Source organism: Bidens hawaiensis, unplaced genomic scaffold (genome assembly GCF_021521415.1).
Source record: "Bidens hawaiensis isolate Kalapana, Puna unplaced genomic scaffold, B.hawaiensis_p1.1 tig00001961_1, whole genome shotgun sequence".
Lineage (NCBI taxonomy): Eukaryota > Viridiplantae > Streptophyta > Magnoliopsida > Asterales > Asteraceae > Bidens > Bidens hawaiensis.
In genome coordinates this window covers 2,375,095-2,390,055 of record NW_027491109.1, presented here as the reverse complement: position 1 = coordinate 2,390,055, position 14,961 = coordinate 2,375,095, and the positions used below count along the sequence as shown (strand labels likewise).

Genomic DNA, 14,961 nt, shown 5'->3' with positions numbered 1-14,961 from the left:
TTGAAAGGTTGTGGGCTGGGTTCAAATGGTGAGAACAGACCCATAAACAAAAAAAGGGTTGTGGGCTACTGGGCTGGGATTAAAATTTAAATGGTGAACAAAAAGAAAGTTGCAAGTTTGAATTGAAAGGACGGCCATTCCCATTAAAGAAAATTTGGGTGGATAAAAACGAAGGAAAAGTTAAAAAATTTAGGTGGTTGATTTTTTTCAGAACTTATTTTGTTGGTTTAGTAAGTTTTATCTCATGTTTCGTATTAGTATGATTTTGTCGTCTTATGATTTATTTGCCATATGTGGCTAAATCATTCAAAAGGGGTTGTGGTGTAATTTGTTGTTCGTTTATCTGCATTCATATTGTAATTGAATTCTTTTGTGGAATTATACAACTTTAAGTGTTTCAAAAAAAAAAAATTTGACACGCAGCCACCCAAGTTTATTTTTTTGGTTTTGACTCGGTTAATATAAGAACTTATTATGCAACCCGACTTTTGAATGATTTGTTTGGCTAATTTCTTTTCTCAATTTCGGATTTATTCTGGAAACATATTAGATTGTACACTATGTATTACAAAGTTTTTGCCTTTTTACCTTGGGAAATATGCAAGTTTAGGAGAGGGGGGAGGGAGAGGGGGGGGGGGGGGGGGTTAGGTACATAATTCCCTATAAGCTTTTTTGAAACTCAAATAAAATTTCGATTCTTGACAAACGGAACAAAAACCAACAAACTCAATACACAAAATACAAATTAGCTTGATAAACGAAAATATGAAGTTTAAAAACAAGGAAAATTGGATTTTAATAATCCCAACTTTACGCAGTTGGCCGATAATAATCCCAATTTTGAAAATAGCCGTCACTGGTCCTAACTTTCATGCTATTTGTTTTCATTGGACCACCGTTAAAAAAAATTTAACGACGTTAAGTTTTTTTCCAAGTTTTAACTTGATGTTTTAGGGCTTCTGATCAGAATGAGAATACGAATCGATTGATGTAAAACTTAACTCGAAACAACGCTTCATACAACTTGATTTTTGTTAATTAATAGTTTAAACACCGGAACTGAAGCATCCTTTAGTCGTCTGGACCACTGTTTGGAGGTAAGATTTACATCAATCGACTCGTATACTCATTCCGATCAAAAGCCCTAAAATATCAGTTTGAAATTTGAAAAAAAACTTAACGTCGTTAAGTTTTTTTTTTAACGGAGGTCCAATGAAAACAAATAGTGTGAAAGTTGGGACCAGTGACAGCTATATTCAAAGTTGAGATTATTATCGGCCAACTGCTTAAAACTGAGATTATTAAAATCCAATTTTCCTAAAAACAAAACATGACAAGTTTTCCACATTGATTATGTGGTAATCAAGGGCCGCAAAAGTCGGTATCTATTCTCTAAGATAATCTAAATTTGATTTACTAAAACGTTTTTAAATTGATGATATTTAACGTTTGCATAGAATTTTATATTGGCCGGGGGGTGAGCTTTTAAAACTTGTTTTTTTGTTTGTTGAAAAACAAAAGATGTTTGTAAAGCTCCTCCAAGCTTTTCAAAAGTGATTTTTTGCTTTTCAAAAAACAAAAAACAAATTTTAAAGCTCACCTAAGCACCCCTAAGTGTTGCATAGTAATTAACAAACAATTCGTATTAAAAAAAGAAAGTAAAATAAATGTATTTCCCATCATCAGATATCTAAAATACAAAATTAGGCTTAACACAGTTCTATAGTCACTTAAAAAAATTTTAAGCCATGCCCTAATTAAATTCTAATACCAACGTATGGCATCCTTATATTTAAGTTTTCATATATGATTCATCACATATTCACATATACCGTTGAGATTTGGTTTGCACAATAACCGCAGAAAAGTAAATCACGAGCACACAAGATTTTTTTGTGATTCAATTACGGTGTGCTTGCGGGTTCCACAAAAGATGTTTGGAACACAAATAATACAGAGAAGACCAAAAAAATATTCCAATTAGAGTCATATTCATACACTTAAAACAACAAACTATTTATATATTAAACCATGTTTGAACTCACTAAGATTTATAAATACCTCGGTTATTTATACTTCATTTCAGAGGATGATGTCAATTAACATAGACAAAGTCTCTTAAAAGTTCGAAAATCTTGGATTCTAGTCCTAAGAAGTAAAAGGAAAAAAAAAACTTAATTTGTTTGACACGAGATAGACGATTGTAACTGATAACTCATTTACATGATCACAACGACGTTGATTAATCCGTGTCCAACTTTGTTTATTTTAATATGATGTGACAGTATGTAACCATTAATGCTATTAATTGATAGTTAATTAGAAATAACTTCGATAGGTTTCAAATGGGCCATGTATGTGTTTAGTGTTTACACGTTCCTCATCAAACATGAGACGAATTCAAAACTTATTTATGCTACATAAACTCAAACTCGACAAGAATTTTTGAGGATTGTCATGGATAAAGTCTGTTTAACCTTCCGCATACTAATACTCCAAAGTTACAATTTACAACAAAAGATTACAAATACATATATAAAAAATAATTAAAATATAATTACGTTTAAACTAGAGAACCAAACACTCATTTAGCTTTAACTTAATATAAATTTTTTACAAAAGTAATTGAATGTTTTAAATAGGTCAACCCATCTATATGGATTCTTTTTTCTAAACACATATCTATTAACTTCATTCATGTGATGCTATCAATTTGTGGTGGGGTATAAAGTACAAGACCCCCATGTGATCGATGAAAGCAAATATGAAATATACAATACCAATCCGATCATCTTGAACCATTGTAAACCTTATCCAATTTTCAACCACCAACTCACTAATCAACAAACACAGATTATTTACACTCCATTAAAAGTTTAAAACCATAATTCCGATTCTAATCTCTAACTTAACAAAATACATAAAACCAATATATATTTTTTAAACAATAAAGTTACAATACTGCTAATACGCTTCCTGGGTTAGAAACTCCCAGTAAAAGACAAGAACCTTTACCAAACAGGTACTATTTCCCGATATTTACGTAACCGGATTGACGTCAGTCGTAGTAGTACCCGGCACGGACGACAACAACTTCTTTGGCGGAAGGAGCATAGATCTACACAAAGGACAATTAACCTGCCCCACATCTAACCATTTATCCAAACACTCTTGATGAAACACATGTTTACAATTAACAAGCTCTCTAATCATATGACAATCATCAACACACTCCATGCAAACCGTACACACCGGGTTTTCACCTCCACCACAACGACAAGCGAATTCGGAGTATGAAACGACGTTGACTTTGTCTTTGATGGACGCGGTGACAACGTGGACGGGGACGGGGAGGAGGGAGGGCGACGAGCCGTCTAATATGAGGATATAGTTGCCCGAAGACGACGGGTAGTCGTCGGGATCGGGTGGTGATTTAAACAAGCCAATATAAGAGATTGCTCCGAGCATGAGTGATAGTAAATAAGATATCATGTTTGAGACAATTGTTGTTGTGATAACATGTGGTATCTTGATTGCTAGATACAAGAATTGAATCCCCATAGATGAAGTAACAAAAAAGGCGGCGAATAAATTGTTTGGAGCTTAATGTTGTAAATTTGCAACAAGACATAGGATATGAACAACGATGGACGTCGTTCGTCCGTTTATTTATTATTAAATATTCAATCAGTTGGTTGTTTGTATATATATTTTTTTATTTTGTAGATTTGTAGTATTTAAGGCGGGATTTTTTTTATTTGTTTATTGCTTTTGTTAGGTCTCAAGTGTATTAGTTAATTGATTTGGGACCAAAGGTATCAAAAGTAGATTTTATTGTTTCTAATAGGTGGAAAACATCTAATAAATTTACATTTTTATGTATCATTTGTTTATTTAAGAATCCTTAATATATGTATGTTGTATTGAATCGAATCAGTATCGACTAAATTTTCACGGTATCACAAACTATATTTTGCTAGTTACTCCGTATATGTGAAATATGTTCTTAATGCATAGACGGTACATAAAACTATTTTTTTTTCATAATATATCTTTATGAATCAGGCCCGAAGAAAGTGGGAGATGGGCGATTGTCCAGGACCCGCTCTCCCGGGAAAAAGGGGAGGGGTGTAAGTGTTATATATATATATATATATATATATATATATATATATATATATAAAAGTATTGGATCATTTCAGAAGTTTTTTTACAGATATTAGATATAAATTTTTTTTTTAAGAAAGCTTACAGAGTTATTAGTGGAAAGAGTGTTAGCATTTGAAAGCATAAATTTTCGGTTCAAATTCTTGGAGCGACTAGCTTCTGAAATTTTAGAGATTCTTACTCTTAGAATTTTTAGAGGTTCTTAAAGACGAGCGTGTTATGAATCGTAATTAACATGAATAATATAGTTTTACTGGGAAATGAAAATGGAAGCTATGCTGATAAGTGATAACATATGTTTTTGGAAGGATAATTGGTGTGATACTGGTGGTTGCCTGATCGACACGACATCTTCCTTCATCTTTACGCTCTTAAGTTGAACACATCATAAAATAAGTGATTTATCATTTATCTAGGAGTAAAAGAAAATGGGGATGAATATGAAATGGTGGAGCCGTGGAGGCAATAGAAAAACAGGTAAATGATATTGCTAAAAATATTTTAAAAATATTAATAAAGAATATTAAATACTATATGAATAAAGAATAATTATATGTTTATTTATATACTACATAATTTTAAGAGTAAACTGTGGTTTTCGTCCATATGATTTGTTTAAATCGGCGGTTTTAGTATATAGTAGTTTCAAATTTGTGATTTTCGTTTCTGTGGTTTCATTTCACTTGCAATTAACTCGAATCCATTAATCTTGTTAAGTATGGTTGTTAAACTCATCAACGTACTCTTCACGTGAGAGGCATTTTTGTCCTTTTTTCTCCAAATACACCTCAGCCTCTCGGGTGGGGGGGGGCTTGCGAATTACGACCTGGTTTATTTTGGGAGAAAGGACAAAGCTGTCCCTCACGTTGATGGGTTTAACGGCCAGACTTAACGAGGTTAATGAACTCGGGTTTAATTGCAAGTGAAATGAAATCACATGGACGAAAATCGCAAATTTAAAACTATTGGACAAAAACCGTATATTTGAACAAACCAAAAAAAACGAAAACCAGAGTTCACACTAATTTTAAAGACATTTAGCTGTTTCATTTCTCATTTTACCACAAAAGTTTGTTTTTTTTACAATCTATTACTACACTACTTTAAAATCTCAAGTAAATACATGATTTAGTGGTTATTAAAAACATAGTCGATATGAAAATTTTGTCCTTTCTTCACCTCTTATACTAAAAATAATAAGGATGTTGGATTTTAATAATGTAAAATTTAACCTATCGACCGACGCTACCCAATTTTAAAAATGTATCACAACGTACACTGTAAATTTTCAACATATTCTTCCGATAAGCTTTTTACTAACGAAGTATAATCCCGTTAGTTTTCGCTGACATGATTGTTAAGCTTATGTGCACAAAATAGCAATGTGGACTGCTTGCGTGACAAATACATTAGTATAGATATGTAAACCGCCTCCATCGTCACAACATCATCATTCTCGCTCTCACTAAATATTTCTTTTTATTATTATAAATACATACACATATACATATACATATAACATATCGAACCCTCATAGCCCAATACTATTCTCACCGAGAACACTAGCAACCGCCACCATCACTGATCGTTTTCTCAGCCGTCGTTAGGGATTCAAAACGCTGAGCCTTCCCCACCAATTTCATATCATCGCTACCACCACCATCCAATACTTTAACCCCTTCTCTCCGTTCTTCGCCCAAATTAATTTCATCTTTTTCTCAGTCAATCTGCAATAAAAGGAATCAACCTGGAACAAAGGTTTCAAAGAATTTCAAGGGAAACTAGTGTTAATTTGTTAACAAAAGGAATCAATCTGGAAGAGGTTTAAATTGTGTTATTTTTTTTAGCAAAAAATTTGGAACCAACGGTGATGGAGGCCGGCGGTGGTGGTGTAATGCATATATGGTTGTGTGCGCGCGCGTGTGTGTATACATATATGGGATGGTTATCCTAAAAATAAGTAGTTTCATAGGAAGACTAGGAATAAATCATAGTCATTGGATCATGTTAATAAATGATTGAGATTTAAAACTACCAATAACTGACATAGTTTCCTAGAATTACTCTTTTATCATTATAACCGACATAGTTTCCTAAAACTGTTCTTTCACCATACTTTGTAATGCCACTTATCAAAAATTTGTTGGTTTTTACCATTCTTAGGAAACTTCTTATTCTTATTTAAACCTTTATATATATATATATATATATATATATATATATATATATATATATATATATATATATATATATATTACGGGGGCTGTTTTACATTACTCGTTTTTAATATTTATATACTTTTTTGGGTTTAATTTTATTTATTCTAATGAAATTTATAATATACTTAGAGTTTAATGATAAAAAGGTTCCACAAATAACTAAGATGTTATAACCTGGTTTAAAAATTATATGGGTTTGGTAAGATCCAAGACCCGCTTATTCTTTATATTATAAAATTGTTTCTTAATTATAAATAATATTTAAAAAAAGCATATAATATTTTTTAATATATCTTATTTTATAGGATTTTCACATCAATAATTTGGTGAGAATAATTTTTAATTTAATGAGATGTTATAACCCATTTAGAAAATATCTGGGTTTGGTAAGACCCATACCCGTGAATTCGGGTCAAATGCACAAGAAGCCTCAATTTAAAAATCAAGCAAATCTAATGACTCCAAAAAAGGGGAAGCGACCACATCGCGACAGATTGCATTTTTATGTTTTCGTTTATATATATTATAGATTTATTTTTAATTATAAATATATGTATGTATATATACATATATAAGAAAACATTTCTTTTTTCACATAATCGTTCACGTTAGCAGCCACGCCAACATAAACTAACGGTGTTAGTTTGTTGGAAGAAAATATGTTAAAAGTTAGAACTGCAATGATAAATTAGTTTGAATCATTTAAATACAATATCTCAACATGATATATGGCTATTCACACATATCTATCATTCAATATGTTTTTTATTTAATAAATCTCGTTTGTTAAACTTTTTTTTTAAAATCTATATAGAGAAATCTGCAATTTGCCTCCCTGGTTTATATCGTCGATGGATGGAATAGCCACTGAAAACGAAATTGCGAAGTTTCTGCCACTGTTTTTTTTTGGCGGAGCAGTCTATGCCCTTGTCGTCAGTTGACCGTGAGTTGACTGACCTAAAAAGGTTGAAATGACCATTTTACCCCTGAGCCTATAACTAAATCTAAAACTTATCTTTCAAAATCGTGTAGAGGTCGGGGTTCGAACCCCTGACCTTTGGTTCAACAACAAACAAATATACCGTTTGAACTAAACTAATGTTTTGTTATACCTGTACAATATGAAATATATATTCATCACTTCATTAAAGACTTCCTCATCATCATCTCCCTATCTCCATCACCTCCATACAGCACCAAAAACTCCAATTACTAACACACCAAAAACCAAAAACTCCAATTACAAACACACCAAAAACCCTGACCTTTGATGTTGTTGATAATTATTATGATACCCTAACAAATTATTATATACCCTAACAAATTCGAACCAATTACTGACCAATTATAATGTACCCCAACTGAGATCAAAGCTCCGGCGGGTACGGTACCGGAGGCCGCCATGGCAGACGCCGGAACCGGTGGCGGAAAACACGGCGGCCGCGGCCGTCGCTTTGGTGTGGAGAACAGGAAAAAGAAGAGCATGAAGGTGAGTTTGTTGGGGTTTCCGGCGGCGGTCGTCGAATTTGTGGGTTTTCGGCGGCGGAGGAGAACAGGAAGAAGAAGAAGAAGAGCAGAAGGAGAAGAATGTGTTTGTAGATGCAATTTCAATTTCAATTAGGTCAAAATAAAAAAAAGTCAAATCACAGTTCCAGTTAGATGCAATTTCAATTTCAATTTCAAACATCAATTAACCCTAATCATGTAATACTATCAATTAACTCCACCTAATTCAAATCTAATCTCATAGCCTCACAATCAGATTCAATTCATCAAGCACATGCACATAACAATAACAATTAAACATTAGCATACGATTCTGCACGCGAAGAACCAAACGGCCGTTTGATTTGCGAGTTACTCATCGCATCATCTCGTAATCGCTTCATATCTGCAAAATATCAAACCCTAATTCGTTAAAAACAATCAAATTGGAATGTGATATTAACGAATCGTGATGGAATTAGAAGAATTAGATGAGTAACCTGTGAAGTAAGCCCTAATTGGATTGAATTAGGGCAGATCTGAGCATATAACGAGATATGATAATAATATATTGATATTATTATTAATAATAATAAGTTGAATAATCGCCTTGGCTTCAACAATTAGCAGCAGAGGATATAGGAATTAGGAAGAGGTGAAGACGACATTTATATATTATTATTATTATTATTATATTTATTATTTATTAAAAAGAAGATTACTAAAATGCCCTTAATATGTTGGTATTATTACTAAAATACCAACAGTCGACTGACGGTTAACTGATGGCAGAAGTCAGAAGAACCCGCCGGAGAAACATAGTGGCGCAAAGTTCGTAAATTTGTTTTCAGTGGTTATTCCGTCCAGCGACAACATAAATCAGGGAGGCAAATTGCAGATTTCTCATCTATATAAGCAGTTGTGTTAAAAAATTTTCCAACATTCCGGTATATTTTTTAAACCAAATTGTACTCAAACTAGTGTTTTTTCGGTATTGTAAGTTATATGTGTGTCGGTGCCGTATCGATGTCGTGACGAACCGTACCGATTCTAACCGAACAACATTGGTGCCTGCATTAGTACCATCGAACCGAAACTGGTATTTAGTTTTATGGTATATAAAACTTTGTTTAAGTTCTTTTCTTGAAATTCCGACATAAATTTACAAAAACTGAATTTTATTTAAATAAATAATTCGTTTATATCATAAAATATACGAGTGTTAGCCGCGTATCTGTACCGTCACAAATGGAACCAATTTTGAACTATATCGAAATCACAACATAGTTTAATTATTATTGTTATTATCTTCTAGTTTACATATCTTGAGAATTTCGTTCGGCACCTCCGGCTCTATTTTGGTTGGGTTTCCTTGGGCTGTGTAGGCCATTTGCAATTATTGTGGGCTCTATTTTTGTTGGGTTTTCTTGGGCTCTATTATGGGTTCATCTCGGTTTTTTTGGGCTCTTTGGGTCCACGGCTTTGCTGGAAGATTTCTTTAAAATTTGAGAAGAATTAATTGATTGTCGAAAATATTAATAACTAGTTTGATCATCCCGTGTTACAGAAGTTTATTTAAATTTTTGCTTTTAATATGTATATATATATACACACACTAGTTTTTATATTACGGGGGTTGTTTTATATTATTTGTTATAATATTTATTTATTTTTTGTATTTATATTTTTTTATTGTATAAAAGTTATTAATATACTTATGGTTTGATATAAATTGTTTGACAAATAAATGAGATGTTATAACTCGGTTTAAAAATTATATGGTTTTGATGAGACCCAAGACCCGTTTATTTCTTTTACTATAAAATTGGTTTTTTAATTATAAATATTATTTATGAAAGTTAATAATATACTTATGGTTTGATGAGACCCAATTTAAATAATATATATATATATATATCTTTTTTAAAATAAATAAGATATTAATTTTTAGTATATCCTATTTTATAAGAGTTTTACATAAATAATTTGGTGAGAAAATTTTTTTATTTATGGAGATATTATAACCCGTTTAAGGAATATCTGGGTTTGGTAAGACCCATACCCATGAATTCGGGTCACATGAATGAGAAGCCTCCATTTAAAAATCAAGCAAATCTGGTGACTCCAAAAAAAGGGGGAGCGACCACATAGTGACACGTATGATTTTTATGTCTTCGTTATAAACGTATGTGATCTACATCCATTTTTTATCGTATGTATTTGTTACCTGACTTTCCATTTTTTATCCTATGTGATCTACATCCCAAAAACTAAACAAAGTTACCATATACAAAGAAACTCATGAACTTCAATTTGAGTAATTTGATTTCGATAAAAAATTAAACAATATACCAAAAAACAAAATATTAAAAAAAACGGGAAACTTCATGTTCTTTGACGAACTTCGCCTGTTTAAATTAGTAATAAAAATATTATAAGGTCAACCTGATAGCCCGTTTATGACTCGTTTAACCCGTTTACAAATTGATAATACATTGCCAACCCATTTGACTTATTAGATAAATGGATTACATGTTGGCCCGTTTAACTTATTTAACTACACAAGTCAACCTAGAGACCTGTTTAAATTACAAATAAAAACTTTATTTAGTCAAGCTACCCGCCCAATATGACTTGTTTAACCGTTTACATAGACGAAATTAATGTGAGGATATCATAGAGTAAAGTTTAAAATATAAAAATGAAATTGTGGTATATGTAACTGCAATTCCTCAATCATACTTTTAGTTAATTTTTTCAAGACATAAAAATGAAAGACATCGACTTGAAATCATCTCACCTCACACTAATGGTTGAGCGATCTCTGCAGATAATTAGTTATTGCGTCCCTTTTATTTCAGCAACAATAGTTGAATGGAAATCTAAAATATATTATCTGGTAACACATGTCAAATAACAATTTTTACACATATAAGTTTAAACAAAGAACCAATCATCTCATGTCAAACAACTTGCACATTTTAAATTGATATGAAAGAAAATATCATTTGTTGAATATGAATACAAAAACATTATCTAAAACGAAAATTAAGGTAAAAAAAAACCTTAAATCAAAATCCAGATATCTAAATGAAAACAAATAAAAAATTATAAAATTTTACCTAATATCAAAGATGAAAGTCATCTTCGGCAATTGGTAAGTGATGAATGAAATTGATATCAAGAAAACAACTGATGACGTCGCTGTGAATATTATTCTAGAGAGAGAGTGTGGCAATGCTCCCAACCCTATTGATCTAACTTTTAAGAATATAGAAGGTCAGATGTGTTGAAAGAGAACGACGATGTTGTGCTGCTATCTAGGGTTTGAGAATAAGTTGAGATGAACATTTTATTAGTTGAAGCTTGTAATAACCCATTTACGATATCCGGGTTTGGGGAGATTCGGGACCCGCGAATTTTAAAGCTAAAACGGGTCAAAACCGGGTTAAATCAATGAGAAATCACCATTTATAAATAAAGCAATCTGGTGAGTTTAAAAGGGTGGGTGAGCGATGTGAGAGCGACACATAGGATTTAATGGTAGACAAGTATATAGATAGTTATATGTGTATATATATATATATATATTAGTTTGTTATTATATTTTTTTGCATTTGGGTATTTTCAATTGAGATGTGTAGGTTTTTCATATTTTTAACGAACAAAAATACATGAACACGAACATGTTGATTCTTTTAAATGAACAAACATAAACACAAATATTTGTCTAATGAAAAGGGGACGTTGACGATGGCGGGTAGTATCGGAAGTTAACCAGCGATGGAGATGATAGACCAGCAATGGAGAACATGTAAAGAAGATAAATTAAATTAGGGTTTGAGGATGAAAGTATTTACCAATAAATAAGATCTTATAACCCATTTGAGATCTATTAGGGTTTGGTAAGACCCATAACTCGTGGAAATTATTCTTTGATGATTAAGGGGTTATTTTACAAATAAATGAGATATTATAACCTGTTTAAGGGTTATCCGGGTTTGGTGAGGCCCATGACCCGCGAAAGTTGTTGTTTGATTATGAAAGAGTTTCACAAATAAAGGATATGTTATAACCCATTTAAAGACTTTCTGGGTTTGGTAAGATCCATACCCGCAAGTTAGGGTCAAATGCATGAGAAACCTCCATTTAGAAATCAAGCAATCTGGTGGCTCTAGAGAATGGGGGGACAACCTGTGAGCAACACGTAGGATTTCATGGTAGCCAATTATATAGATAGTTAGATAAGATATTGTTTTGTGGTATTCTACTCAACGGCTGCTTGTGGAGTTGTGACGTCCCGAGTTGTGACGTCCCCAACTAATCCTCGTATCTTGACTATAATCATATTGTTGACACCCAACATGTTTGGTAATAAGGTGATTGGTGGTAGAGGATGATGGTGATTTATCGATGGTTGATTTTAACTATTAATACTGTGTAAATAAACATAGGTATGGCATGTTGATGATGAGAAAATTGAAAATTCCCAGGGCTAGAGGTATAGTAAAATGCTATAAATTATTGTTTTTGAAAAAAAAATAAATGTAATATTTATTTAATTATTAGATGTATATTTTGAAAATATTAATTTATTTTTCTTATTATAAAATGTCTTTACAGTTAACCTAAACCTTTTAAAGTTTTTTATGACATGTATTTGTATTCTTATTTATATAACTAAGTAATAAGTAAATCAAATAAAATTATTAATTAAAAAACAATAATTAGACAATCATAAGCGAAGCCCCTCCACTACGAGCCTTTGGTGGTTTTACAGGTGAAATAAAGTGTGTTTACGTGGCGTCACATTCAACATTTTTTTTCTTAACGAAGCCCTCAACAAAGTCTCATAACACATACCCTTAGTGTTTATGAAATATTTAAAATAATTTTAAATCATATTTATCACATCATAATTTATTTCTTTGGAACAACTAGTATTTACTTCTAAATCCACTCGTCTACTAAAAGTTTTGAGCCCTCTGCTTAAAACTACAAGAAGCACCTCTTTCACAATCTGATATCATTATGGCCAGCCCAGATGCCCATTGATGACACCATAGTTTATAATTGATATATGAACTATGAGCCTTAAATATCCAAATAATATAAAGATAGCTTTTCTATATTTGACAATGGCCTTCGAAGAGCGATTGAGTACATCGTGGTTTGTGGAGGTCCGTTCTTTGGGGATCTCCAATGGAGGTTGGCATCACTTCCGACCCGTTACGGGGGGTTGGGTCTCTGTTCGGCCGAAGATGTATCTACATATGCTTTTGTGGCTTCGAGAGCATAATCGTAGTGTTTGCAAGACCATATTATTCGGTGTTGTGATATTTATGGGTTGGACTCTGATTATGGGTGTACGATGGATCGTTTACGTACTTCACTTCCAGATTTTGATCTTAGCGGGTTCTCAGATAAGGACACCGCCCCCCCCCCCCTAAAGCCCAACATGTTGTGGCGAGTGCCTTATTTAATGGAATCGTCAAGAGTTTAGAAGTGAAGTTTGATCTATCCCCTCGCCAAAAGGCGGTGTTTGAATGCCTTCGGGCTCCTCGGGCTCAGGATTTTCTAACGACCATCCCAATTAAAGGATTAGGCCAATGTATGTCGTGTTTGGAGTACCGGGCTATCCTTAAGTACCGGTTAATGATCCATATGTTCCCGACTGATGAGCCTTGCCCAATTTGTCGCAAGGTCTGTTTGGATTCTTTTGGTGACCATGCGGTGCATTGCAAAGAATTGCCTGGCTTTAAATACAGACATGATTTGGTTAGGGATGTTCTATGTGATGTTCTTAAACGGGTAGGGATTTCTGCTAAAAATGAGACCCCTGTTAACTTTCTCACAGATCCTCTTGAAGGGAGGTCTACTTTACGACCAGCTGATATTTTTGTGTTCGGGTGGGCAGGGGGGAAACACGCATGTGTGGATCTTACAGGAGTGTCTCCTCTTGTTGGGCTCAAGGACCGTGGGTTTGTTGTGGGTCAGGCTGTGTTGAAGGCTGAATCGGGCAAAGTTTTTAAACACGAGAAAAAATGTTTAGATAATCATCTCTTTCTACCATTTGCCTTTGATACATTTGGTTTTCTGGCCCAGAGGCTGTAAAATTTTTTAGTAGGGTTCAGCGTGTCGTACATGGAACTTCTTCAGCTTCTAGGTCCCAAAGCTTCGTTTTTAGCATGATTGGTTTTGCTATTCAAAAGGGGGTTGCGGCGCAGCTTGTTGCCCGTTTGCCTGCCACTTTATTATAATCGTTTTATATTAAATTAAAAAAACGATAGCTTATTTGAAGAGAGGCACTATTTTTATGAAAATATGATAAAATATGTAAACATATTGTATTATATATATTTGTTAAACAACAAATTTCATATTTTAATTGAACCGCAATGATTTAATCCCATAACCTTACATTTATAAAATATGATACCATACGACTAGATTAATAAGCCTTAGATATTGCATTTAAGATGATTAGCATCTTCACAAACATTCTACAAAATATAAGTTTTGTAATTTCTAAAAAAAAATAATTAGATTAAAAGAACTTTTATTGATTAAGAGGCTATTTGATAGCCTCTTAAATCTTAATGAGTAGATAATTAGGCTACTTTTGAATTGGTCAGAAATAAAATGTGTTTATTTCACTTTAAAAAATATCTTTTAATGGTTAATGGATCCTTTTAACGGGTCAAGCCTCTTGATGGCTTAACAAAAACCCACTTTAATAAGACTTTATTTAAATAGACCCGCTAGATGTTTCAGCCATTATAAATGATCATAATAAAGGGCCGTGTGCCCAGACGCAACATAATTCCTAGCAGAGAAACAACCTGCACGATATATATTTAGCAAAATTTATAACTCATTAGAATTCCCTAGAGAAACAATGGGAATTCGATTTTTGTCGGTACTGGTTTAGTTCATTATGGCATAGGTATGGTATTGATCACACTTTGTAAAACAACTAATAAAAAGCGAATGAAATATAGTTGTAATGTCCAAAAGGATATTAACACACATATACATTGATTGAAAGTCATAAAAATAAATAAAGTTATGTTATGCCTAAAATGATATC

General features: G+C 32.7%; 1 protein-coding gene across 1 annotated transcript; it reads right to left on the bottom strand.

The window, feature by feature from the left end:
• Window positions 1–3,039: 3,039 nt before the first annotated feature.
• LOC143604822 (E3 ubiquitin-protein ligase RHA2A-like) lies at window positions 3,040–3,561 on the bottom strand. Its single transcript, XM_077081188.1, has one exon. The coding sequence runs from the start codon at window positions 3,559–3,561 to the stop codon at window positions 3,040–3,042; it is 522 nt and encodes a 173-aa protein (XP_076937303.1).
• Between the last annotated feature and the right edge of the window lie 11,400 nt (window positions 3,562–14,961).

Coding starts and splice junctions, on each gene's coding strand:
- LOC143604822 (XM_077081188.1), bottom strand. CDS start 3,561: ATGGGGATTCAATTCTTGTATCTAGCAATCAAGATACCACATGTTATC.